Below are 26952 nucleotides of genomic sequence, written 5' to 3' on the forward strand. Positions count from 1 at the left end.
AGTTGTGTTTAATGGAAAAAATGCTTATGTACTCTGCCTCCATTTTTTCAACCTTGAAATGTGGCACTGTCTGTGTTTTCACCTCTCCGTAGCCCCAAGTGGCAACCATAGTGACTCGTACAGAGGTTGGAGTAAGCAGCACTAGCCACAGAGAAGCCAACAGCTGATAAACACCAGCTTATGTCCCAGTCAGGCCCAGTGTTCTCTAACGTGCCAACATTTTGTAGTTAGTTGTGCCATCTGGAACACATGGCCTCCAGGGTCCCAGAGGCAGGGAAAGCAAGACCTGGAGTGTTGTACAGCAAGTGTTGCGTTTGGAAGTCGTCACTCTGTCCTAACAGCAGGCAAATTGTTGGATGTCAACAATCAGCAACTCTTTGGAGATCCAGCAGAGACCTGAGGTCAGGGGGGGAACTGCTGCCCCTGGAGTTGGAGAGTCAGACAGATGCCAAGAGGCATAAGTTTCTGGCGCAGAAGCCCCAGAGCAGAGCCCTCGGTGAGGAGCAGAGCCCTCGGTGAGAACCAGTGCCAGGCAGGAGCACAGGCGCTGCTGGAGGCTCAGTGTGGATGCGTGGAGAGTTAAGAACAGCAGGGGTGCCCAGTCTCGGGGGGAACCCCACCTTTTCCTGAGTTTTATCTCATATATGTTTTATTTTCCCCTTTTGGGAAGGGGACACAGAAAGGCAGGGACTTTTGTTTTTTAATTATTCATAACAGTGAATAATTAGATTCAGAAATTAAAAAGCACAGAAGGCATAGAATGTAGTTCTCTTTTCCTCAGCTTTCTTCCCTGGGGATACACCATATTGTCAGTAGTTTATATCTTTCCAGAGGTTTTAGATACACACACAATCACACTTTCTTCTTGTTTTTTCCTTCTACCACAATTTGACTCCTCCTCTATTTGATCCCTCCTCTAATCCCTCAGGATTAACAGAATTGACTTTTTTTTTTTTTTGGTCTTTCTGCCATTTCTTGGGCCGTTCCTGTGGCATATGGAGGTTCCCAGGCTAGGGATCTAATCAGAGCTGCAGCCGCCAGCCTACGCCATAGCCACAGCACCACGGGATCCGAGCCACGTCTGCAACCTTCACCACAGCTCACGGCAACGCCAGATCCTTAACCCACTGAGCAAGGCCAGGGATGGAACCCACAACCACATGGTTCCTAGTCGGATTCGTTAACAATTGAGCCACGATGGGAACTCCCAGAATTGACATTTTTATGAAACCAAATCTTCTCGTCCAAGAACATGGTAACCTTCCCACATGTTCAGCATTTTGTGTCCCTCGGTAACATTTTAGAGGTTTGCTCATAACAATCTCTCACTTTTTTGGACTTCCCGTGTGGCTCACAACATAACTAACTCGGCATTACCTCTACAGTGGCTGTGGCTCAACCCCTAGCCTGGGAACTTCCATATGCCGTGGGTGCGGCCACTTGTTTAAAAAAAAAAGAAAAAAAACAAAACCAATCTGTCACTTTTTTGTAGGCTTATAGAGATTCCTATGTGTTACCTTTTTTTTTTTTTGTAGCTGCTGTGAATGATAGAGTCTTTCTTCAGTCTGTCATGTTAATAGACCCACCTGCAGAGGACCAGCGTGGGCTCCCCTGAGGTCCGAGTACATTAGCCGTGGTTCTCTCTCCTTGTGTAATCATAAGCCATGGGGGTGGTAACCTTGACTTCACCTTCACCGGTTTCTGCAGGGAGGTAGCTAACACAGCGAGTACCTCGCCCATGCCAGGCATCGTGCTGCTGCTCTAAACAAACATATACTCTGTTTCTGCAGCGGCTGGTCCTGTCCTTACTGTACAGATGAAAAAGCAGAAGTCCATGATCACAGAACTTTTGGACTCCACAGCCACTATTTTCTCTTATAACCCTGGAGGATGTATAATAGGCAGCGAGAGGCCTGGCTGTTGTTCACTCTGATTTTCACTCTCTGTTGCCACTTATGTATTCCTTAAATGCATTTTATTAGGTAGCTCAAACTCATTACAATCACTGGGTTTTAGATCATGAAGACAGTACACGTTCTATTAAAGCATTAAAAAATGTATCCAAGGAATGAAGTGATCTCTGGACTCTCGTGTCGTCTTGGTTCATGCTTTCACGATTGCTTTCCCCAGGTTCTCGCCTTTCAGCATTCCCATAAATGCAGCGGGCATGTTTTCAAATCCTTCCGTGATGTGTTCATGGTACTGGATTTTACCCTGTATCAAAATAACAACAAATAGAAAAGATTAGTTTCATATTCTAAGTGATACACTCAAAGTAGCAACGGATTTCTCAGTACCTCATGGGAAGCTTGGAACCAGGAAGTGGAGACCCTGTCCTTGCACTTCCGTCATTCTGGGGGCCTGAGCCGCAGACACGGGTAAGTAACAGATTGCAGAACACATAAGAATGTAACAGTAGGCCTTAGAGCGGACTCTAACCATATGAGAAATGGCACAAGGAAGCAGTTCAGCAATTTCTGAGTAAATAGAATGGAAAGTTTTAATAATGGAATGATCTCAGAAGAGGAAGCAAATGGAGCCGGGGACACCCTTCCAGGGTGCTGTCTGTGCTCATCTTTGCAGCAGCCGGGGGTGTCGCATCCTTGTCTCTCCGTGACCCCTAAAGAGGCAGGCCCTGTGCAGCGAATGTACATAGCATGGCAGTCTAATCTGTCTGCCCTTCAGGCCACGATTTGTTCAGTATGTATATTTTACCTTCACACTGGAGGAGGGTGGGGGGAAGTCACTGAGTGACAGTTTATCATTTCTCTTTCTACAAGACACCATCTACAAAGTAGAACTACTTCACCTGCTCGTATTATTTTAAAGGGGTCTTCTGTGGAGACTAAGTTCCCTGATAACCATTTTTTCCCCAGTGTATCCCAGTGATGGTTTAGCATCCTTCACAGATTTATGGAAGGACTATTTATTTACTTGAGGTCCCTCAAGGAAGATGGAGGGGAGCTGGGATTTGAACCCTTCGCTAGAAAGCCCCAGCTCATTCCTGCTCTTGAAGAGGCAAAGAACCTGGAAGAGGTCAAAAGCGCTAAGTAAGAGTTTTAAGGTTAAAAGCAGAGGATGAATTGTATAGCACAGGGAGATCTACTCAACAGTTTGTAGTCATGTACATGGGGAAAAAGAATGAATATATATATTCACTTTGCTGAAACTAACACAACACTAAGTCACCTACATGCCAGTAAAATTTTTTAAAAAGTAGAGGATGAATACTAATATAAAATGTTAAAAATATGGGGAACTGGGATGTAGACTACAGGGTAGATGAGAACACTGTAGTCTCTCTGGAATTTTTCTGTAAATCTAGAACTATTCTGAAATGAGAAGTATTACAAAAGGAGGGGGGATGAGAAAAAGAGTAGATGAGAGAGAAATGAGACCAATTCTCTAGTGACTTAAATATAATTAGGTTCACTTTGTTAGAAGAAAGAGTAGTAGCACATGGGGTCTGCCGTCAGCTGGGACCATGTGCCCCTTCCTCACCAGGGACCCAGAGCCTACACACCAGGAACTCGGAAAGCATTCTGCTCTTGCCAGCTCCTGGGAAGCGCCCAGCCCGGCACTCAAGAGCATCAGACTGGGGGAGACGCCAAGCTCCAAGGGCTACCGGGGGGCCGCCTATGGCTCTGTATTTGGAAATGATAATAAAGCCTGGAGTTGGGAAGTGTGGTACCACTTTTCCCTCAGAAATGAAAACAATGAACCTCAGTCATTCAGATTTCTCTTGATTAAAACTCCACGCGGTATAGGTGGGACAATGATGGCAGCACAGGACAAGAGGACTGACTTCTTCCTCTGGGTCTATAAGGTGTGGCTATAGGAAGACTCTTTCCACTCTGGGATCTGGAAGAGCCATGGAACAAATACATGCACCACTGACATGTGTTCATTCAACAGTGTGAATCTAGTACCTATATTGATTCAGACACTATACTAGGTGCTGGAGATACATCAGAAAACAAAATGCGTGATCATGGCTGCCCTTGTGGAGGTTACACTCTCGTGAGAGGGAGATGGGCAATACATATGATAAGTAAGTCAATTATAGTCTATATTATGTTAAAGATGATAATAGCTATGGATAAAAGAGAAGACGATCAAGAGTGGGGGGGTTGCGATTTAAAAGGGTCATTTTAAAAGCTGCCTTCTTCAGGATCTCCCATCATGGCTCAACGTTAACAAAACTGACTAGCATCCATGAGGACGTGGGTTCGATCCCTGGCCTTGCTCAGTGGGTTAAGGATCCAACATTGCCAGGAGATGTGGTGTAGGGTGAAGATGCAGCTCAGATTCTGCGTTGCAGTGGCTGTGGTGCAGGCTGGAGGCTACAGCTCTGATTGGACCCCTAGCCTGGGAACCTCCTTATGCTGTGGGTGCGGCCCTAAAAAGACTAAATAAATATAAGCTGCATCATTCAGAAGGAAGTTTTTAGCAAAAACTTGAGAGAATTAAGTAATTGCAGAAGAGTAGAGGGCTGTGTGTCTGGGGGTGGGGGGTTTGGTAGAGTGAGCAAAGAGGTGAATAATAAATGAAATTAGGGGGGCGACAGAGGCCAGATAGTGTCCAGCCTTGCAGGCTTTATTCTAAGTGAAAATGGGGAGCTTTGCAGGGTTTAGAGCATTAGAATGACTTGGTTTGATTTATGTTTTGTTTTATTTTTTGTCTTTTTGACTTTTCTAGGGCTGCTCCCACACAGAGATTCCCAGGCCAGGGGTCTAATCGGAGCCGTAGCCACCAGCCTACACCAAAGCCACAGCAATGCGGAATCCAAGCCGCATTTGCGACCTACACCACAGCTCATGGCAACACCGGATCCTCAACCCACTGAGCAAGGCCAGGGATCAAACCCGCAACCTCAGGGCTCCTAGTCAGATTCGTTAACCACTAAGCCACGACGGGAACTCCTGATTTGTGTTTTAAAAGATCACTCTGGTTGCTGTGTTAGGAATTGTCTGTAGGGGCAAAAAAAAGTGGGAGAGCAGATTAGACGGTACAGAGCACCCAGGCCAGACAAGGTGGTGGCCAGACCGGGATGGGAGCAGTGGAGGAGAGAGAACTGGGCAGGTTCTGGATATATTTCCAAGGTTAGGCCACTAGAATTTCCTGACAGATTAGACACAGGTATGAGACAAAGAAAGGAATCAAAGATGATCTCAAGGTTTGAGTATTAAAAGGGCAGCCCTGTCAGAACTGAGATGCTGAGGTCTGTCTATGGAGCGGGCTTGGCAGGAAGGAGCAAGATCTGTTTGGTCTTTAACATATTAAAACGGAGATAGAGACGAGCGTTACCTATCCAGGCACAGCTGTGGAACAGGCTAGAGCTCGGGAGAGATCCAGGCTGGAGACAGACTGTTAGGAGCTGTCAGCACACAGATGAGCTTTAAAGCCAAGAGCCTGGATGAGATAACTAAGGGCCAGCGGGAGTGCGGATGGAGAAGAGAGGCCCTGTGACGGGGCGTGGGGGCACCCGACTGTGACTCTGGAGAGAAGAAACGAAGCTGGCCAAGGAGTCTGAGGAAGACCAATCAGTGAGGAAAACCAAAATCCAAGGGAAGAAAAAGAGCCCCCCCCCCCCAGCCCCCAGTCAGATATGCCCCACAGCCAAGAGATGCTGGGAGCCAGGCCCTGGAGTTCACGGTCTGAGGGACACGGGCGACCCTGACAAAAGCAGTGTTGGGGGAAGGGCAACAGTAACAAAGCTTGATGGGCGGCTTAAGAAAGACGGAGAGAGAGTGCAGACAGGGTGTGCGCATGAGACCTCCAGATATTTGGTTATAAAAGGGGGAGCAGTGCGACGACCCCGTACTTGCAGCCGAAATGAAATCTGCAGCATCCAAAGCGGAGTGCCCTGGTGGAGGAGTGGCTCCGGAGCCCCTTACCTCTGAGACCCACTTCAGCAACTCCCTCAGAGCCTTCTGGCGCACTTCTCCTTGCCAGCGGTAGACGATGAAGCCTTGGAAGCAGAGCTCGTTATAGATGACGACCTCCGGGGGCGGCCCTGGGAAGAGGAGGGCACGTTTGGGCACCAGGGGCCAGGGAGGTGGCCGTGGTGAAGACCCAGCAGCAGCAGGCATGTCAGAGTTAGTTCTCCTCGTGCTTTCCCTTCTGCTTCCTCCACTCGGATGCTCAGGGCTCCCCACAAACCAGCATGCGCTTTGTGGGAGCAAAACGATGGCCCCAAAGCCGGCCACGTCCTAGTCCCCAGAACCTGTGAATATGTTACCTTACGTGGCAAAGGGGACTTTGCAGACGTGATTAAGTCTAGAACCTTTAGATGGAGAGACTCTTCTGTGTTAAACAGGTGGGCCCATATACGGGTCCTTGTAAGGGAAAGAAGGATGCGGAGAAATCAGTTGAGAAAAAATATGTGATGATGTTGGAGCAGCGATCGGGGTGTGCTGGGGAGGATTTGAAGGTGCTGCGTGGCTGGCTCTCAAGATGGGGGAAGAGCCCATCAGCCAAGGAACACAAGCGGCCTCGAAAAGCTGGAAAACGCAAGGAGGCAGACTCCTCTTCAGCCTTCAGAAGGAATGCACCCCTGCTGAGCCATTTTAGATTTTGACCTCCATTTACGAAGACAATAAATGTGTGTGGTTTTAAGTCACGATGTGGGGTAGTGGTTACGGCAGCCATAGGAAATTCATACCCAGGGGGAGACCAGGCACAGGCCGGGCAGCCAGGGAATGTTCATCCCTTATGCGACAGAACAAAACTTCCCAACCGTTCTAGGAACAGAAGGAGGTCCCAAAGACCACACGGGGAATGTTCCTGTGCTAATCAAGGCCGGATACCCCAATGTTGCCCACACTTCGCCTGTTCTTCCTTGTGGCTTAACAGAGTCACATATGGCAGAAACCTATCGACTTCTGTTCTCAAAGCAGATGCAAAACCAGTGTCCACCCCTGGCCTAAGAGTCGCTAAGAGAATAATAGACCAAGAGGTTCAGCAAATCCCACACCTGCCCCCATCCTCTCCATGTCAGGGCACCATGTGCATGAGTTCGTTACCTGGGGGAGGTGGGCCCGTTCTGTTATAGGTAGAGATAGCCCCACATATGGCAATTCTTCCAAATTTCTTCATCTGGGAGATAACAACATTAGAAAACTCTCCACCCACCTAAACAGACAAGGAAACAAAACCCCCAAACTTTCAATAATTTGAACGCAAGAAGATTTAGAACCATTAGCTCACAATGATCATTTCTCAATACTTGTTTTAACAGTGATAACACTGACTAAATTAGCACAGCAGGGCAGAAGACTGAAGCTGGAAAGACATCAGAAACTGGGCATTTTCGGAGTTCCCTTGTGGTGTGGCAGGTTAAGGATCCGGCATTGTCATTGCGATGGCGTGGGTTTGATCCCTGGCCCAGGAGCTTCCACATGCCACAGGCATGGCCAAATAAATAAATAAAAGCAATTGCTTATAATTTCCTTTTTAAAGGAACTGGGCATTTTTATTTGACTGTAGGAACATACCTCATATAACTTATAAATTTGATTTTACTATATATTGGGGTTTTCAGATGAGTTCAATAATCTCATTGCCCTATCTAAAAGTATGGGAAAATAACTTAGAAGCCATATCAAGAACAAAGTTGGAGAACTCCTATTTTCTGATTTTAAAACTTATTACAAAGCTATATTAATCAAGGCAGTGTTAGAACAGAAATATAGATCAACAGTTCTCAACTGAGAGTCCAAAAACAAGCCCTTACATTCATGGTCAGTTGATTTTGGATAGGAGTGCCGAAACAACTCAATGGGGGGAAAATAGTCCTTTTTTTCTTTTTTAATCTTTTTTTTAGGGCCACACCCATGGCATATGGAGGTTCCCAGGCTAGGGGTCTAATTGGAGCTGTAGCTGCCGGCCTACGCCACAGCCACAGCAACGTGAGATCCAAGCTGTATCTTCGACCTACACCACAGCTCACGGCAACACCAGATCCTTAACCCACTGAGCAAGGCCAGGGATCGAACCTGCAACCTCATCATTCATAGTCGGATTTGTTTCCCCTGTGCCGTGATGGGAACTCTGAAAATAGCCCCTTTAACAAATGGTGCAGAACAACTGATGTCCACATGGAAAAAAACGAAATCGGACTCCTTCCTTACATGATACACATAAATTGACTTAAAATGTGTCATAAACCTAAATGTAGGAAGTAAAACAATAAAACTCTTACGGAAAAAAAGGAAAACATAGGAGTCAATCTTTGTGACCGTGGCTAAGGTAAGGCCTTCTTAGATATGACACTAAAAGCCCAAGCAGCAAAAGAAAAAAATAAGTTGGACTTCATCGAAATTTAAAACTTCTGTGCTTCAAAGGACACCATCAAGAAAGTGAAAGGAAAAAAAAAGAAAGTGAAAGCAACTCACAGAATAAGAAAAAATATTTGCAAACCATATATAGGAGACATTATTACTAATAATCCTCATTATCAGATTTTCCATATTTTAGAATTGGACTACCTGCTAAAATGTATTTATAACCCCCAAATCACTGCTCACAGAGCTTTCTCTGGTCATTTGCAGACCAATACAGAGTGGCACGTCGCAAAAGAGACACAAAATTCCCAGCAAAGGTCAAAGAAAGGGCCCAAGCTCTGCCGTCTTTTGTAGGTCTCATTCAGAGATTACCAGAGGGGGAAGACAGTAGGGAGTCAATGCAGAACAGTTTGAGAAGCACCAGCTCTCGGGCTAGTTGCGTGTAGTATGAATTACAGCTGGGAGGATTCCTAGTGGGGCAGCCTCAGACAAGTTACTTAACACTTTTGAGCCTCATTCTTTCATTTTTTTCAAATAGAGAAACTAGAAGCTTCAGACTGAAGATGGTAATCTCTATGAGGTATGTACACACAGGTACCTACTTCCTAGAGGAGCAATGGTTTAGAGGTTATAGTGACTTTAATAGAACATAAAGACCAGGAATACTAAGAACTGGCTACGTCTGATAGGGATAGAATATACAAAGAACTCTGACAATTCAACAAATTACCCAACTGAAAATGAGCAAAGGATTTGAATGCGAGCATTTCTTCAAAGGAGATATAAGTGGCCAATAAACATATAAAAAGATGCTTGATATCCCTGGCCACTGGAGAAAGGCAAATCAAAACCACGACGCGGGAGTTCCCGTCATGGCGCAGCGGAAACAAATCCAACCATGAGGTTGCAGGTTCGATCTCTGGCCTCGCTCAGTGGGTTAAGGATCTGGCGTTACTGTGAGCTGTGGTATAGGTCGCAGACGCGGCTCGGATCTGGCATTGCTGTGGCTCTGGCATAGACTGGCAGGTGTAGCTCCAATTAGACCCCTAGCTTGGGAACCTCCATATGCCATAGGTGCAGCTCTAAAAAAAAAGCAAAAAACAAAACAAAACAAAAAACCCACAATGAAATATCACTGCAAACCCACTAGGAGAGTCACAGTCAAAATGCAGATAATAAATGTTGGTGAAGATTTGGGGAAACTGGAACCCACAGAGATTGCTGGTGCGAACATATGTGAGAACAAAGTGCTGCCATACTGCAAAAGAGTATGGCAGTTCCTCAAAATGTTAACCATCGAGTCACCATATGACCCAACGATTCCACTTGTAGTCAAGATAAATGAACACATATGTCCACACAAAAACTTCTACATAAATGGTCACAGGAGCATTATACATAGTAGCCAAGAAATGCAAGCGACTCAATTGTTTATTGACTGAGGGATGGATGAATAAAATGTGATATATCCACACAATGGAATATGATTTGGCCATAAAAAGGAATGAAATCATGATAGATGCTATGACATGGATGAGAGAAAACATGCTAAGTGTGAGAAGCCAGTCATGAAAGGTCAGTTTGAGGGGGCAAAAGGCAGTGACTGCTAATAAGCACAGCATTTCTTTGTAGGGTGATGAAAATATTCTAAAATTGTGGCAAGGGTGAAGTTCCCATTGTGGTTCCGTGGAAATGAACCCAACTAGCATCCATGAGGGTGCAGCTCTGATCCCTGGTCCTGCTCAGTGGGGATCCAGTGCTGCCGTGAGCTGAGGTGTAGGTTGCAGATGCACCTCGGATCTGGCGTGGCTGTGGCTGTGGTGTAGGCCAGCAGCTGTAGCTCCAATTTGACCCCTAGCCTGGGAATTTCCATATGCAGCAGGTGTGGGCTTAAAGACAACAACAACAAATTGTGGGAAGAGTTGTGCAATTTCGTGACTATTGTAAAAATTATTGAGTTCTACACTTTAAACAGGTCAATTATATTTTAATAAAACTGGTTTTTTTTTAAACTGTATGTGCTTTTCTCATTTATCTTAAAATGGAAACTCGAAAAGTAGATGCCCTCATACAGTACTTTGTTACTTTTTAAGTAAAGCAGATATTAAGTCCAGCTGGTACTTACGTTATCAAAATAACAATCATATCCCTCAGGAGAGGCTTTTTTCAAAGTTTCTTCCAAAGACTCGATTGTTTTATAGTTAAAGGCAACATCAAATCCATACTTTTTAAGGCAGGCAACCTTTTCGTCAGACCCTGCTGCTCCAACAACTTTGCAGCCCTAAATGAGGAGAAAAATGGATACCATTTATAAACCACAAGCATGGGGAAAGTCTCTCCTCGCAGTCTAGTATGGCCGGGTTCCCCAAGAACACCATCCCACGAGCTGAGCAACATATATGAGGATACTATAATGGGCCAGTAGGCTCCATGAGTGAAATTAGTTCCAAACTAGCCTACAGTACAACCCAACCATAAGTTCACCTTGCCTCGGACCACACACCAGATCCCTCCTACGTTTATATGGTTTGCAGCTCATTTCAATCTGCCAGCTCGACAGCCTATGCATGTGACTCTCTTGTTTCATTATTTTGGGGTGTTGCTTCCCTTGCAGTGATTTGCATGCTATCTCTTGGTGCAGGCATTCTTAAGACTATAATTTTGGCTCAGCCCTGGCACACTCATAGAATAGACATCCCTCCTGGTAACTGACTGCCTTCTGTTCTGAGATTTGGCCGAAAGCACTGGACCAGATGCTGCCTCATCAAAGGGGAACTGGAGAGCATCCGGAGAAGCACTTTCAGGTTGAGACTAGAGATTATGTTGACACATAGAGAGTCACTCTTCTGAAAGCTCTCTTCTACTCTGGATGTTTCATGAAGGCTGGAATACCAGCCTCTGTTCACTTTCAGGTGGGGGGAAGGCCTTGGGTTCATACGTGTATCTGTACAAACAACTGCCGCCAACTCTTTCTGTTCCTTCATGATTCAAGACAAAAAGATTTTGCCAACTCCCTCTCCTGCGTCCTTTTTCCTTCTAACCTTATACTCTCGAGGATGATCTCACTGACGCCTATGACCTTGCTGCCGCCTGCGTGCAGTTGATCCCCGAGTCTGTTCACTGCAGCCGTGCCTCTCTCCTGAGTGCCAATGACCCGTAAGGCTCTTCACTGGGGTAGCCTGAGGGGCCTCGTGATCAGTGGGTCTAAATGGAATGCATTTTTCCCCTTCCCTCCTTCTTGTTCCTCCTCTCTTGTCTATTGTGGTGAATGATGCCACCCAGTCATCCACACCCGAACCCCGTGGGTCATAGGAGATGCTTTCCTTTCTCTTGCTACCTACATCCAGTCACCAGGTTTTATCCTTTTTCATCCAATGTCCTTAAAAGTTGCCTCTGACATCCCATCTTCGCTGTTAATGTATCATCATTTCCATGTGAATTATTGCGAGAGTCTCCTGACTTTTTTTTTTTTTTTTGCTTTTTAGGGCTGCATGTGCAGCATATGAAGGTTCCCGGGCTAGGGGTCGAATCGGAGCTGCAGCTGCCGGCCTCTGCCACAGCCACAGCAATGCCAGATCCGAGCCGCATCTGCGATCTACAACATAGCACACGGCAACACCAGATCCTTGACCCACTGAGCAAGTCCAGGGATTGAAGCCGTATCCTCATAGATAAGAGTCGGACTCCCTGACTTCTTGTTTCTGTCTCTTGTATTGTGTCCCTACAAACTATTCTCCTCCCAAGGCCAAAATGATTGCTCTAAAATACAAATTAATCAGGTCACTCCTTTAAGGATTGAGCACAAACTTAGTATGGTGATTGCTAGTGGAGTTTCAAAGGAATAGGTTTAAGGATACGTCCTATCCAATTTTTGAAACACAGTGGGACCCTGTGGGCAATGATTGCTCGTTGATTTCAGGTCCCTCCCCCCACTGCTGGGGATAATCACAAAGCAAGAGATGAAGCTGTAACAAGAAATGTTCCATAAAAACTATGTCCATAGTTCCTGCTCGCAAACTCATACCTCTTAGCAGAGGCCATCTGTGACTTGAGACCTGCAATGTTATCAGATGACCGTGTTCGGGTCATCTTTGCCATGCCATTTTCCTCGCGCCTCCCTTTTCTCAATCATTTCCAATCTTCAACCTCGAGAGGAGATCAAGTAGACCAAACCCCCGACGTGAGGGAAGGTCTGCCGCCCGCACCGCTGCACTCCCAGCGCACACTCTGGGTGTGGAGTGATGTTGGTTTCGGAGGCAGACACTTACCTTGAGCTTCGCGATCTGCCCCACGACAGAGCCCACGGCCCCTGCTGCCGCATTAACCATCACTGTTTCTCCACCCTTCAGACCACAGATGTCCAACAGGCCAAAGTAGGCTGTTAGGCTGAGGGGAGAAAAGTAAGAATCAGAGGGTAAATTTCTTTCTCCTGCGTCCCATTTATTTACACCCTGAAGGCCTCCTCAGCAGCCCCGTGCCATGGGTCCAGGTCAGAGACGGCATACGGGACATGACTATTACCAGCCACTAACGGTCCGCCTCCTCCTTCTACACCCTCAGAGAGGAATAACGATGATGGGAACCAGGGGGGGAACACAATGGTGGCTGGGAGGGGGAGCATCCTGTCCACCCCCCGGCCAAGTTTCAGCAGTGAAAGAAAAGAGGTCCCTGTTAAACTTTAGGGATCCAAGAGCAGAGAGCATATGCCTCCTTCCCATCTAAGTTGTGGGGAGATGGCGAGCTTCATGGGGAAAGCCTCCTTGTCACCATGGTGCCATTGTCACAGAGCCAATATAACTGTAGATGGTGTCTAGGCCTGAGAGGGTCAGAGAGAAACACTTGGAGGTTCTCATGGCTCCAAAGTGATACAGAAGAGCTTCTGCCATTTCCCCACCTCATCCCGAGTGAGATGCCGAAGTCAGCTTGCAGGGGAAGAGCTAGTGCTATTGGGCCTGCAGAGATGCAGCTCAGGCAGCACCAGGGGGGCCCGGGTAGAGAAACCATCATACCTCAGTGGATTTCCAGCTCGGACGGGGATGTGGCTTAAGACTCAATGGGCAAAGTTACCCCCCTGAGCAGGGGACCAGCCTAAGACGGACCAAGAGCAAGTTGCTGGCCCCCCTCCGCTGACCCTGTTGTGTTAACCCTGGGAGCTTTGCATCAGCCCGAGGGAGAAGACAAAGGAAATGATAAGTTTTAAACCCAAAATGATATGAGACATCACTGCTTTAACTGAGGTTTGAGTTCAAGACACCAGCTTGAGATAAAAATGGAGTCCAGCAGTAGAAAAAATGTCAGTTCTATTTTTGCACCCTGAGTCTGAGCCCCATGAAATCTATATCCATTATGGTGATTGTTAAGCCACTTGCAAATTCTCAGAAAAATTCATGTAAAATTATTTCCGTGTCTAACAGAAACTGCACCTTGGCATAACTTAAGCCTACTCAGCCTCTGGCTCTTCTGTGTGGGGCCGTTGCAGTTGGGCATTGACGGGAAGGCAGTAAAAGGCACAGACAGCTCTTTTTCTGAGGATCCAAATAGCTAATATTCCCTTAGCCCAGTGTTTTTCAAAAGGTGGATGGAATGCCACCTGTCTCAGAATCACCTGGAGTTTTATTAAAAATTGAGATTCCCAGGCCCCATCTCAGACCCACTGACTCAAAAATACTGAGATGTGGAAATATGAATTTTAATAGGACTCTAGGTGATTCTTACAAATGCAAGCAACTGAGAACCACTGCTTTAATGAATGCTGACATCAGAGTGTGCTGGGCAAGTTAGCCTAACCACAAAAGAGAAAAAAAAAGGTATATTTTCTTTTTCTTTTCTTGTTTTTTGTTTGTTTGTTTGTTTTTCTTTTTGTTTTTGTTGTTTTTTGTTTGTTTGTTTGTTTTGGTCTTTTGGGGGCGCACCCAAGACATATGGAGATTCCCAGGCTAGGGGTTGAATGGGAGCTGTAGCTACTGGCCTACACCACCAGCCACAGCAACACTAGATCAGAGCAGTGTCTGTGACCTACACCACAGCTCATGGCAACACTGGATCTTTAACCCACTGAGCAAGGCCAGGGATCGAACCCGCAACCTCACGGTTCCTAGTCGGATTCGTTAACCACTGAGCCACGACGGGAACTCCAGAAGGTACATTTTCTGATTGGGTCATTCCACCCAGGACAACCTGTATGCCCGCTCTCCACCTGTCTCCCTTCTGGATACTCACAGAATCAGCTTTCGATTAGACATATGGACCTAAGATACACAAGGCCTTCCCAAACATCTCCTCCTTTTAAAAAGGAGAGGAGTTCCCGTCGTGGCTCAGTGGTTAACGAATCTGACTAGGAACCATGAGGTTGCAGGTTTGACCCCTGGCCTTGCTCAGTGGGTTAAGGATCCAGTGTTGCCGTGAGCTGTGGTGTAGGTTGCAGACGCGGCTCGGATCCCACATTGCTGTGGCTCTGGTGTAGGCCGGCAGCTACAGCTCCGATTAGACCCCTCGCCTGGGAACCTCCGTATGCTGCAGGTGCAGCCCTAGAAAAGACAAAAAAATAAAAATAAAAAATAAAAAAATAAAAAGGAGATAATGTGGGAAGGCCAACAGTAAAGAAATCCTAAAAGGAAAATTAAAGGTACACTTTGGACAAAGGGAGACTTGATAGAATCAACAGCTGGTGAGCAAAATACTTGACCTCTTCTAGCTTAACTCCGAAGACAGAGGTGCTATTGAAGCAATAATGCAGTACCTGGGGAGAATGTGAAATCTTTGGCACCTAGACAGCTGAAAGACCTGAGGTTTCACAGTTCAACTTCTGGTATAAGCTCCAGAATTCTGGAAGGGCTGACCCACCCCATGGGTAAGGGTTCATAATGGCAAGAATTCTCAAAGAATGGGTGTTGTGTTTCTAGCGGAAGCTAGAAACACGGCATATATAACTCCTCCCTCCTAGCCTTCGAGAACCACTGGGATGAAGTGGATTGTTCAGAATAAAAGTGCACTCCGTAGGCATTTAGAACAGGTAACTGAGACAAATGCCCACAAATGAATCACTTATCCTGTGTGTTCATATGTATGATGAATACATATCTCCTACGACTTCACAAATTCCTTTCTCCCCAACTACGTCATGGGAGACTAACTCCGAGGCTTCTTCATGTCTGCTCTCACTTCCGTGCTCCTACCTCCGGCTCACAATTTGGAGGCAAGGAGGGATGGGAAAACAGGGTGGGAGGAAGTGCTCTCACTAGTAGAGGGTACAGGGCAGGCAGGAAAGAACAGGAAGGGCTGTCATTCTGTTCAGTGCTCACCAATTGCATGTATGAAGGCATTAAGCACTTCTAATTTCATAATTTCATCTCTTGGTTGTGATGATTCGGAGGAGTTCAAAACCTAGGTGTAATATGAACTTGGGGTGTATGGGACTGGTTTTGCAGGAGGCTGATCAGTTGTGGATACATATTTCCATTTCACTCTTTTTTTTTTTTTTTGTCTGTCTTTTCTGGGGCTGCATCCGCAGCATATGGAGGTTCCCAGGCTAGGGGTCAAATCGGAGCTGTAGCCACCCGCCTACGCCAGAGCCACAGCAACGCGGGATCCGAGCCGTGTCTGCAACCTACACCACAGCTCATGGCAATGCCGGATCCTTAACCCACTGAGGAAGGCCAGGGATCGAACTGGCAACCTCAGGATTCCTAGTCAGATTCGTTAACCAATGAGCCATGACGGGAACTCCTCCATTTCACTCTTTAGAAGTCCTTCAAAGTGTAAAAAACAGGGAGAGAGTAAGAGTGGGGAGAAGGAAGGAAGTAAAAGATCCCACAACTTAGAGCAAGGAATGGATTCCAGGCTAGGAAAGATCTGGGGACTCCAAAAGGAATTCAATCAATGTGGCTTCTCCAGGACAAGAAAGGAAGCTTGAGGTGCCAAGTGCAGCGGGGCCCTTGAGAGCAAATGCAGGAGGAGCTGACCAGGAGTCTTCCTGAGGGGCAAAGAGACCCTTAAAACCAAGAGGGTTTCAAATCTGGGCCACACGGAGTGACTGTACAATTATACTCTGATTCATCTGTTATTTAAACTTCAGATCCCCTGACACCTCCAGCAACTCGGATGTGGAAAGGAGGTGAGGGAAGAGAGATAGTACAGAAAGGCCACGATAAGTGAACCCTCTTTCCCTTTCTCAACTCTTGGAAGGGAGACGGAGAGGAGGGAGGGGTGACGCCAAGACCCTTCCAGGGACAGAAGGAGCGGGTGCCTTTCTGTTACCATTTGCAGCTGTTTGAGAGGCACCAGGCCCCAGGCTGCTCCTTGCTGTCACTTTCTCTCTGACCTGATTCCCCTCCTCTCTCCTTGTGTCCCAAGGCCAACTCCAGCCCCTCTTCTTTGCTGCTCAGTCCCACCACCCTCTTGAATCAGCTCCTGAGCCTAGAGGGCCGCACGTCTCTTCTTGTTGACCAAGTTCCGGACCAACCCGTTTGGAAAACCTGAAAATACGAGTGAAAAACACCCACGAGACTCACCCGGGCATGCCCACCGTTCCCAGGGCCAAAGACAGCGGTACTGTGTCCGGCCACTCTGGAAGCAGCCTTTCCAAGTTTTTCCCATCAGAAATGGAGTGCGTGGTCCAGCCCAAAAGAGCCACTACAATCGTTCCCGTGGGGAAGGCTGCGTTTTTACTTTCTAGAACTCTGAAAGAGAAAGCACACTGAGACACGTCAATCGTCTTCCCTTCCAAGGAAAGGCAGGGTGCTGCGCGGTGAGTGTCCACACCAGGGGACAGAGGTGACACGCCGTGGCTGAGGGCCCTACCATATACCACACTCTCCGTTTGCATTCTCAGCCATCGGCCTTTCCTCCTTGAGAAGAAACATGGGCCATCAGAGAGGAATTCTTCCATCTTTTTGAAGCACAATGTGTCATCATCTCTACAAATCGAAATGTGCATCTTCTTTGACTTGGAATTTTTACTCCCAGGAATTTAACGGAAATAAATAGTCATCCAGATGGGCAACGAATACACAGACACACTCAGAGAGATGCATGCCTATTCCTTGTAGAACTGTTTGCAGTAGGAAAAAACAAAACAAAACCAAAAACAAAACCAAAAAAAACAACAGTCTCTTGGGATAGATCATGATGAAAGGGAATGTACATATATAAATGACTGGGTCACTTTGCTGTAAGCAGAAATTGGCACAACATGGTAAATCAACTCTAATAAAAAAAAAAAAGGAAACCTAAAAAAAGGCAACAAAAGAAAAAACTGGAAACAGCAGTAGATTAGTTAAACCGCAGATAACAATGGAATAATCTGCAGCCATTAAAAGGTAGGTAGTATATCTATACACTCTCATCAAAAGAGTTCCTTGGAGCTCCCTGGTGGCCTAGCAATTAAGGATTCAGCTTTCTCACTTCTGTGGCATGGTTTCAATCCCTGGCTGGGGAACTTTTGCATGTCTTGGGCATGACCAAAAAATAATAATAATAAAGATAATACCAAAAGAGGCCCATGACCTAGTGAGTGAGAAAAGGCAATTTGCTGAAGGGCATTTAATTCCATTAAAGCTTATAAATATCAGTAGGTGTACTGAACAATTTTTTTTCTCTCTTTCCAGGGCCAAGTCCATGGCATGTGGAAGATCTCAGGCTAGGGGTTGAGTTGGAGCTACAGCTGCCAGTCTACACCACAGTTCACAGCAACATCACATCTCCAACCCACTGAGCGAGGCCAGGGATCGAACCTGCATCCTTGCAGATACTAGTCGGATACACTTCCTTTGTGCCACAATGGGAACTCCCTGTAGTGAACAATTTTTTGAAATAAACTCATTAACCACAGTCATCTCTAAGGTTCAGATGACGGAGGAAATTTCAGTTTCAAAGCTATCACTTTTTATTTAAAATTTTACAATAGTCAGGAAATGGATGAATACGGGTTTTTTTAGTACTTAAAAGTAAGGACAGCAAAGTGAAGTTGAAATAATAACAACTTTATACTCTTCCCTCCCTCTCAATTAGTCAGGAAAGGGGCAGATTTCCCAAGAGATTTCCAAGGTCAAATAGTGAGTAACCCACATAGGCTGAAGAAATTATAGGAGCGATGGACAGAAACAGGACCCAGCAGGAGGTAAAAAGGAGACATATTTTTCAAGGAGACAAATGGAAAGGAGACAAATGGAGACAAATGGAAAAATGGAAAAAACTACCTGGCCACTTGCTCTCCCATCATCATATCACCCTCCTTCAGTTTTCTTGCTGCTATCCTGGAAAAACAAAACGAAGCGTTAAAACACAAGAGCATCTGGGGGAAAACTGTCTTAAGTTTCAAACCAAATGGAAAACCACTGGGGGGAAGTGTGTATAAAAGTAAAACCCAGAGCCAGGAGGGCAGGAAAGTGGGTGAAATGCAGGAGGAAAGCTGGTAGAGGTAGCTCTTGGCTCTGATGGGATTCTTCTGGAAAATGAACATGAGAAACTTACTATTGTGCTCATGTGCAGATGAGTGTCTATGAATGACTTTAACAGCATAAGGCAGGTACCACTGAGGACTTGTTACCCAAAACACTAGACACATAAAAAGGGCTGCTAGTCAACATTTGGAAACAGTTTTCACTTTAGATTTGAATGTCTTATCAGTCCACTATGAAAAACAATTATTAAAAAAAAAAAAAAAAAAGATGGCTGCACTGCTTACCTAGGCAAGAAAATTACTGAATCAGTGGCCAATGAAAGCTTTTATTCCCACCCCTCCCTGAACTGTTTACTGAGTACACACGTTCGTGTCAACTGCAGATTACCTGAATTAAAAGAACAAAGGCAAGGCAAGCAGATGCAATTTTCATCTTAGCATCTTCCTCCACCCAAGTCATTTGCCAGTAGTGAAATGGAGAAATTTGAGTTTGGCCTCTTTTATTTTGGAGGGAAGCAATTTTAGTGAATGATGGGAGATGAATTGTGCATTTTAAGATAGGGGATAGAGGAGTTCCTGTCGTGGCGCAGTGGTTAACGAATCCAACTAGGAACCATGAGGTTGTGGGTTCGATCCCTGGCCTCGCTCAGCGGGTTAAGGATCCGGCGTTGCTGTGAGCTGTGGTGTAGGTTGCAGAAGCAGCTCGGATCCCACGTTGCTGTGGCTCTGGTGTAGGTCGGTGGCTATAGCTCCGATTAGACCCCTAGCCTGGGAACCTCCATATGCCGTGGGAGGGGCCCTAGAAAAGGCAAAAAGACAAAAAAAAAAAGATAGGGGAGGGAGGTAAAAGAAAAGGGCCGACATAATCCCTCACTGCTCTGCTCTACTCAGACCTTTGCCTGAAAATGATGAGCATCTAGAAGCCCTGGGAGAAACAGGGGAAATGACAGTGTTTTGAATCAGCCAGATGCTTTACAAGATTGACCACTTCAAAAGAGTGTCCAACACACCAGAATTTTCAGAAGGGAAAAATACCTCATGTAAGGATCCACAGTGAGGAACAAAGCTTCCAACAGGACCTCTACAAAATAAAGCATTCCACAGGCAGTTAGAAACCCAGGCCCGGCGCCTTTTCTCTGGCCTTCTAAATAAACACAAGCTGTCTTTCTGCTTCAGGGCTGCCCTCTCACCTGTGCTTTCTACTGAAGAGACAAGAAGAGCTCTCCCATTTGGCCCAGTCCAATTAAGAAAAGTCAAAAATTATTAGGGAGCTCTCATGTGGCTCAGCAGGTTAAGGACCCGACATTTTTCTCTGTAAGGATGCAGGTTCTATCCCTGCCTTTGCTCAGTGGGTTAGAGGATCCAGCACTGCCACGAGCTGGGGCATAGGTCACAGGGGCGGCTCAGATCTGGTGTTGCCGCAGCCGCAGCTGATTTGACCCCTGGCCTGGGATCTTCCATATGCCACAGGTGTGGCCTTAAAAATAATAAAAAAAAGTAAAAATGATTGGAGTTTCTGAGTAGCAAATCGGATTAAGAATCCATCATCGTCACTGTGGCGGCTTGGGTTGCTACGGTGGTATAGGTTAGATCCCTGGCATGGGAATTTCCATATGCTGTAAACGTGGCCAAAAAAAAAACCCTTAAAATTATTTCAATTATTTTTTTTAGGGCTGCACCCATGGCGTATGGAGGTTCCCAGGCTAGGGGTCGAATTGGAGCTGCAGCTGCCTGCCTCTGCCACAGCCATAGCAACGTCAGATCCAAGCCACTTCTGCGACCTACACCACAGCTCACAGCAATGCTGGATCTTTAACCCACTGAGCAAGGCCAGGGATTGAACCTGCAACCTCATGGTTCCTAGTTGGATTCGTTTCTGCTGCACCATGACGGGAACTCCCTCATTGTGGTTTTGATTTGCCTTTCTCCCGTGGCCAGGGATATCGAGCATATTTTTACTAGTCGGATTTGCTTCCACTGAGACACAGTGGGAACGCCTAAATTTTTTAATAAAAGTAAAAATTATGGTTATTTACTCGGCACTCACTCCATGCTTTATACAGGTTATTTCATACGATGTTCTTTGCAATTATTGTTTCCATTTTATTTGAGCTTAGATTAAGGAACTTGCACAGGGCCATGTCACAGGGCTCACATAGGATTTTATTACTAACCTCAGTTGGCATTAAAAATATATATGCACTTTGCTGGAGTGACCTCATGCATGCATTCTCTGGAATTTTGATCCTGAGTCCTGACTATCCCAACCTAGAGGGAAACCTGCCATGCTACTTGACTGCACGCCTTTTTCTCCAAGCTTACCTACCTGAAAACAGCCCTTGGAGACACCCCTTAGCATGTGCTCTGCAAAGCTCATCTCCAAACACACGATGGGGTGCGTTGCCTTTTCTCTCCCTTCCATTTCTGCACGTTGGCCTTGTCCCTCCACTCCCCCCAAGAGCACGGGAGGCCCCTCAGTGCAGAAGGAGGGTTTTTCCCTCCTTGTCTGCTCACAGGGATAGTCTGAGCTGTGCACGCGGCTGCCAGGCAGTGCTGACCCCACTGTCATCATGAGGCTCACCAGACAGAGAGGAAGTCCTCCCCAGGGTCTGGCAAAAGTCATGAAGGACAAAGCACCCAAACGTGCATTTCAGTTACCAGGGGAAGCAGAGGGATCCTCCACTGTGGCGTGGAGGTTTCACACAGACAGCCTTCAAAAGGTCTCTGTGGCAGACTGCACAAGGACCATAGGTACCACCCACCCCTGGGTGAGGGCCTCTTGGCCATCCTCCCATCAGGAAGTCTGTTGCCACCCCTTGAGTCTGGGCTTGGCTATGTGACTGGCTTTGGTGAACAGCATGCTCGCAGAGATGATACAAGCTTGAAAAGTGTTTGCAGATTGGACTTGCCAATTCCTGCTGCCCTAGACTTATGAAATCACAGCAAAAACAAAGAGCTCCCGCCAGCCTGCTGGAAAGGTCACACAGACGAGAAGTGAGGCACACACCTCAGTAGAAAGCCAGCTAACCACCAGACATGTGAGGGACACTCATTCTGAATTAACCATTTAGCCCGGGTAGCACCACCCACTTAATCCCGCCCAAACTGCCACCCCCCAGAATTGTGAACTAATCAGTGATTGTGGTTTGAAGTCACTGAGTGTGGAGGTAGTGTATTATTCAGCAAAGGCAAACGGATATGGTCTCTTCTAACTTAAATCTTCTGAATCTGACTTACCTCCATTTTTTAAGGGCGGGAGTTCAACTGTCTTCAGTTCAAAGTTGCTAGGAGTAGGGTAGCCTACAAAATGCTTCTTCAGGGTCCAGCTCTTAGCACGAACCATCCTGAAGCTCCTAGAACACAGTAAACGCGTAGTCAAGCCTCTGAAGGGACTGGATTCTTACCGCTCCCTACGCGTTGCACTGAGGGGGGGATGGCAGGCTCTACCCATCATCAACTTCATGAACAGTTAACATTCATCACATTTACTTAGTATTCACTGTTTCTATTGATCTGTTAAGCACTTCATACTTATCAACTCCTTCTATCCTCATAACTTCCCTGTAAGACAGCCGTTATTATCATGGCCAGTGTACAGATGAGGAAACAGAGGCTACGTCGGAAATCTCCAACGCAAGGAATAATGTGAACCCACACAAATTCTTCCTAGCCACTGCTAAGGTTTCGTTAGGGCACTGAACAGCTACCTGGCGTGCAAATATTCCACTTCTCTCCTCACATGAAGCGAATTCTAAGGAAAAGCATCAAACACAAGCAAATCGAAGTCTATGCACGTCTCTCAGATGGACAGCTTTGCCTTCCGAGGCAAGCCGTCTCAGGAACACATGACAACCACCGGGCGGCGCTGCTGCTCAGGCGCGAGTTCTCTTTGGCACCAAAGGGGAAATCGAGGGTCAGAGTTTAAACTTGCCTGCACACAAGGCCAAGAGACGATGACTCAGGCGGCCCTGAGCTCTCGGGGCAGCACCTTAGGCTTGGGCCGATCTCTTCCGCATCACATGGGAGCCGTGCCTTCCCCCAGGGGATATCGGCTGCAAACGCGCCCGCAGGGGCTGGCCCTTTCTTTCCTTTCCCGCCCAGTGCTCGCGATTGGGGCCAGTGGCAGCCCGGAGGGGACACTTCCGTATTGCAGACACAGCGGTCGGGGTGGTACGACCCGCAACTGTGCGGGTCCTACTTGTCTCTTTTTCCACAGAAAGACAGCCGCTGCGAATTCTGGACTCACCCAAAGTCCAGAAGCTTCCCTGTAAAGGGCATGGCCGCCGAGGCAGCTGAAGATCCCGGTGAGTCCCCACCCGCCAGAGGAACGGGGCCTGGTGGGATGCCAGGTCCGGGCACACTCGCCGCCAGATCCCACCTCCTCGCCTCGCCTCGCCCACACCCGTGTCTTAACCGAATTCCGACGCCTTTCTTCTTCCACACCTGTCTCAGGTTTGCAGTCCCGCAAGTTCCTTAGCCAGCCCCCTCCCCCGGGCAGGCAGCTAAGCCGCGCACCCACAACGCTGCCAGGCAATGGCCTTCCCTCTCGCAGCCCTTTCCGATCTCTTCAGGAATCTGCATGGACCAGGAAGCATCAGTCGGGACATCCTGTTTCCAAGTTTCCTCTGAGTGCAAGACGCAGAGTGGCACAGCGTTACGAGAGGGCGAGCAATCTGCAAACGCCGAGCTACAGAGGAGCCTAGAAACAGCAGGGACAAAGGGTGGGGGGTGTGGAAGTTTACTTACAGGAGTCTGCAGGGTCCACTACCTAAAGCAGGTGGTTGGGACTGCGCCGCAGAGCGCCTGGAGCCGGTGTTTAGGTGGATCCCCGAAGGGGGTGAGGCTTGAGGCTTTCCTCAGGGCGGGGCTTCCTGGAAGGGTGGGGGAAAATGCTGCGTAGCAAAGTCAGCCCTGCCCCTTGCTGCTCAGGCAGGCAGGTGAGAGACAAAGGCGGGAAAGGCGGGTCTCCCAGCGGCCCCAGTCAGTCCCAGGCCTCCCACACTGTCAATTATAGACCCCCAACTCTGAGCCCAATCCTGGTCAGTCCTGTAAACGGAGAAATAATGCTAAGACCACAAATGTTACCCTTCTCCATAATCATTCAGTACATTTAGAAGGTTTCTCCCCTGGTTTTCACAAAAATGGAATCATTCCAAAGATAAGACTCAGCACCTTTTTCTTCAGCCTGAACATTCTCAGACCAGGGTTACCTAAACCAGTTGTGTTAACCAGGGTAGGATTCCTTTTTTCCCTTTGCTTGGTTTTGTTTCTTTCTCTCTTTCTTTTTTCAGGAGACTAATTTTACTTTTACCTGCTTTTGGTAATATGTGCAATGTTAGAATGCACTTGCGTAACATGTAGTTAAGTAAATCAAATAAAGAATCCAGGTCATGAGTTACAGCACACGCTGGAAATTCTGAGAAAGGAGAACACACATTAACAAAAAACACCAGCAAGCTCAAACTCAGGTTTATATGCTGAGTATTTTTAAAGGCTTTAAAAAGCATGCTCAATCAGCATACAGCTTTTTCTTCTTTATATAACAGATGTGCTTCTATTTACTTGTTTACAGCAAAGGGTAAGATTCTGAATTAATTTACTTAGGATTTCAGAAATGTATTCCATGGATTTTGCTTCAATGCTCCTGCCATTGATTCTTCATATAAGCAAAGTTCAGAGTTTCATCCTTTGAAATTACTTTTAAACACTAGCAGTTTAAATTGAAAGATAATAAGTAGAAACCTGGCAATTCCTCAAATACTGCCTGAACTTAAGTCTCGCTTAATATAAGAGCTGGATATACAACAGCAAATTTATCCATTTTCTCTATCCTTAGAGGAGAGGGAAGGAAAATAAGATGAGGCAGGGATATAGTTGCAGTGTTTAAGAGTTGAATGGAACAATGAATCTTTCGTAATGCTGTCAGCTCCATAATGAAGAGCCATCATGAATCTTAATCAATTTTTTAGTTCATGCTGGATGAAGAATTTAGGTTTCCCTCTTTGTATATCAAACTTCATATTCTCCAAATTACAAAGGTTAAATTACAAAGATAAATTCTGCAAATTACAAAGGTTAAATTACAAAGATAAATTCTAGCTGCAACAGATATTTCCTAAGTAGGAGACCAAACAGCAAAGGGAACTCTTTCTTCCAACATTTGATATGTTAAAATTTCACTGAAGTGGAAATCTAACACTTAAAATATGAAATCTCTTGGCCAGGTAAGAAACAACTGCTACTATGGGTATTATCCTACTTAAATGTATCACATATTATATTAAACCCACCATTAAATGTGCTTGCACAGTTACACTGTGAATGATGATAGCAGTGACGATGCCAGTGAAAAAAGGACCATCTTTAGACCAAGAAGAGAAAAAAAAATTGTAAATACAAGTAGAAAGCAGACTTTAAAGAGTCGGTATTTTCCGATCTGAAAAGTACATTTTTAAATGATTTTTATTTTTTCCATTATAGTTGGTTTACAGTGTTGTCAATTTTCTACTGTATAGTGAAGTGACCCAGTCACACATACATATATACATTCTTTTTCTCACACTATCCTCCATCATCCTCCATCACAAGTGACTAGATATAGTTCACAGTGCTATACATATACAGCAGGATCTCATTGCCTATCCATTCCAAGTAGATGCAGTAGTTTGCATCTACTAACCCCAGATTCCCAGTCCATCCCACTCCCTCCCCTCTTGGCAACCACAACTCTGTTCTCCAAGTCCATGAGTTTCTTTTCTGTGGAAAAGTTCATTTGTGCCATATATTAGATTCCAGACATAAGTGCTATCATACGGTATTTTTCTCTTTCTGACTTCACTTAGTATGAGAATCTCTAGTTACATCCATGTTGCTGTAAGTGGTGTTATTTTGTTCTTTTTGATGGTAGTCCATTGTATGTATGTACCACATCTTCTTAATCCATTCCTCTTTCAATGGATATTTATTTATTTATTTTTATTTATTATTATTATTTTTTTATTTTCCCACTGTACAGCAAGGGGATCAAGTTATTCTTACATGTATACATTACAATTACATTTTTTTCCCCACCCTTTGTTCTGTTGCAACATGAGTGTCTAGACATAGTTCTCAATGCTATTCAGCAGGATCTCCTTGTAAATCTATTCTAAGTTGTGTCTGATAAGCCCAAGCCCCCAATCCCTCCCACACCCTCCCCCTCCCATCAGGCAGCCACAAGTCTTTTCTCCAAGTCCACAATTTTCTTTTCTGAGATGTTCATTTGTGCTGGATATTAGATTCCAGTTATAAGTGATATCATATGGTATTTGTCTTTGTCTTTCTGGCTCATTTCACTCAGTATGAGATTCTCTAGCTCCATCCATGTTGCTGCAAATGGCATTATGTCATTCTTTTTTATGGCTGAGTAGTATTCCATGGTGTATATATATACCACATCTTCCGAATCCAATCATCTGTCCATGGACATTTGGGTTATTTCCATGTCCTGGCTATTGTGAATAGTGCTGCAATGAACATGCGGATGCATGTGTCTCTTTTAAGTAGAGTTTTTTCCGGATATATGCCCAAGAGTGGGATTGCGGGGTCATATGGAAGTTCTATGTATAGATTTCTAAGGTATCTCCAAACTGTTCTCCAGAGTGGCTGTACCAGTTTATATTCCCACCAACAGTGCAGGAGGGTTCCCTTTTCTCCACAGCCCCTCCAGCACTTGTTATTTGTAGATTTATTAATGATGGCCATTCTGACTGGTGCGAGGTGGTATCTCATGGTAGTTTTGATTTGCATTTCTCTTATAATCAGCGATGTTGAGCATTTTTTCATGTGTTTGCTGGCCATCTGCATATCTTCAGATGAAAGATAGATAGAGATATGTCTATTCAGGTCTTTTGCCCATTTTTCCATTGGGTTGTTGGCTTTTTTGCTGTTGAGTTGTATAAGTTGTTTATATATTCTAGAGATTAAGCCCTTGTTGGTTGCATCATTTGAAACTGTTTTCTCCCATTCTGTAGGTTGTCTTTTTGTTCTCTTTTTGGTTTCCTTTGCTGTGCAAAAGCTTTTCAGTTTGATGAGGTCCCATGGGTTTATTTTTGCTCTAATTTCTAATGCTTTGGGAGACTGACCTGAGAAAATATTCATGATGTTGATGTCAGAGAGTGTTTTGCCTGTGTTTTCTTCTAGGAGTTTGATGGTGTCCTATCGTATATTTAAGTCTTTCAGCCATTTTGAGTTTATTTTTGTGCATGGTGTGAGGGTGTGTTCTAGTTT

At 45.8% G+C, this 26952-nt stretch overlaps 1 protein-coding gene across 2 annotated transcripts; it reads right to left on the reverse strand.

Moving 5' to 3' along the window:
• Positions 1-1958: 1958 nt before the first annotated feature.
• Positions 1959-23547, reverse strand: PTGR1 (prostaglandin reductase 1). Of its 2 annotated transcripts, none has more exons than XM_047768144.1 (10): positions 23431-23547; positions 21922-22037; positions 19720-19765; positions 18482-18538; positions 16796-16963; positions 12554-12671; positions 10411-10566; positions 7026-7134; positions 5898-6016; positions 1959-2214 (listed from the first exon to the last, which is right to left on the reverse strand). In XM_047768144.1, the coding sequence occupies exons 2-10, from the start codon at positions 22025-22027 to the stop codon at positions 2104-2106; spliced, it is 990 nt and encodes a 329-aa protein (XP_047624100.1). In that variant the 5' UTR covers positions 22028-22037; positions 23431-23547; the 3' UTR covers positions 1959-2103. The 2 variants fall into 2 exon arrangements, with proteins under 2 accessions (XP_047624100.1, XP_047624101.1); XM_047768145.1 differs by lacking the exon at positions 23431-23547 and adding an exon at positions 22616-22712.
• Between the last annotated feature and the right edge of the window lie 3405 nt (positions 23548-26952).

Source organism: Phacochoerus africanus, chromosome 2 (assembly GCF_016906955.1).
Source record: "Phacochoerus africanus isolate WHEZ1 chromosome 2, ROS_Pafr_v1, whole genome shotgun sequence".
Lineage (NCBI taxonomy): Eukaryota > Metazoa > Chordata > Mammalia > Artiodactyla > Suidae > Phacochoerus > Phacochoerus africanus.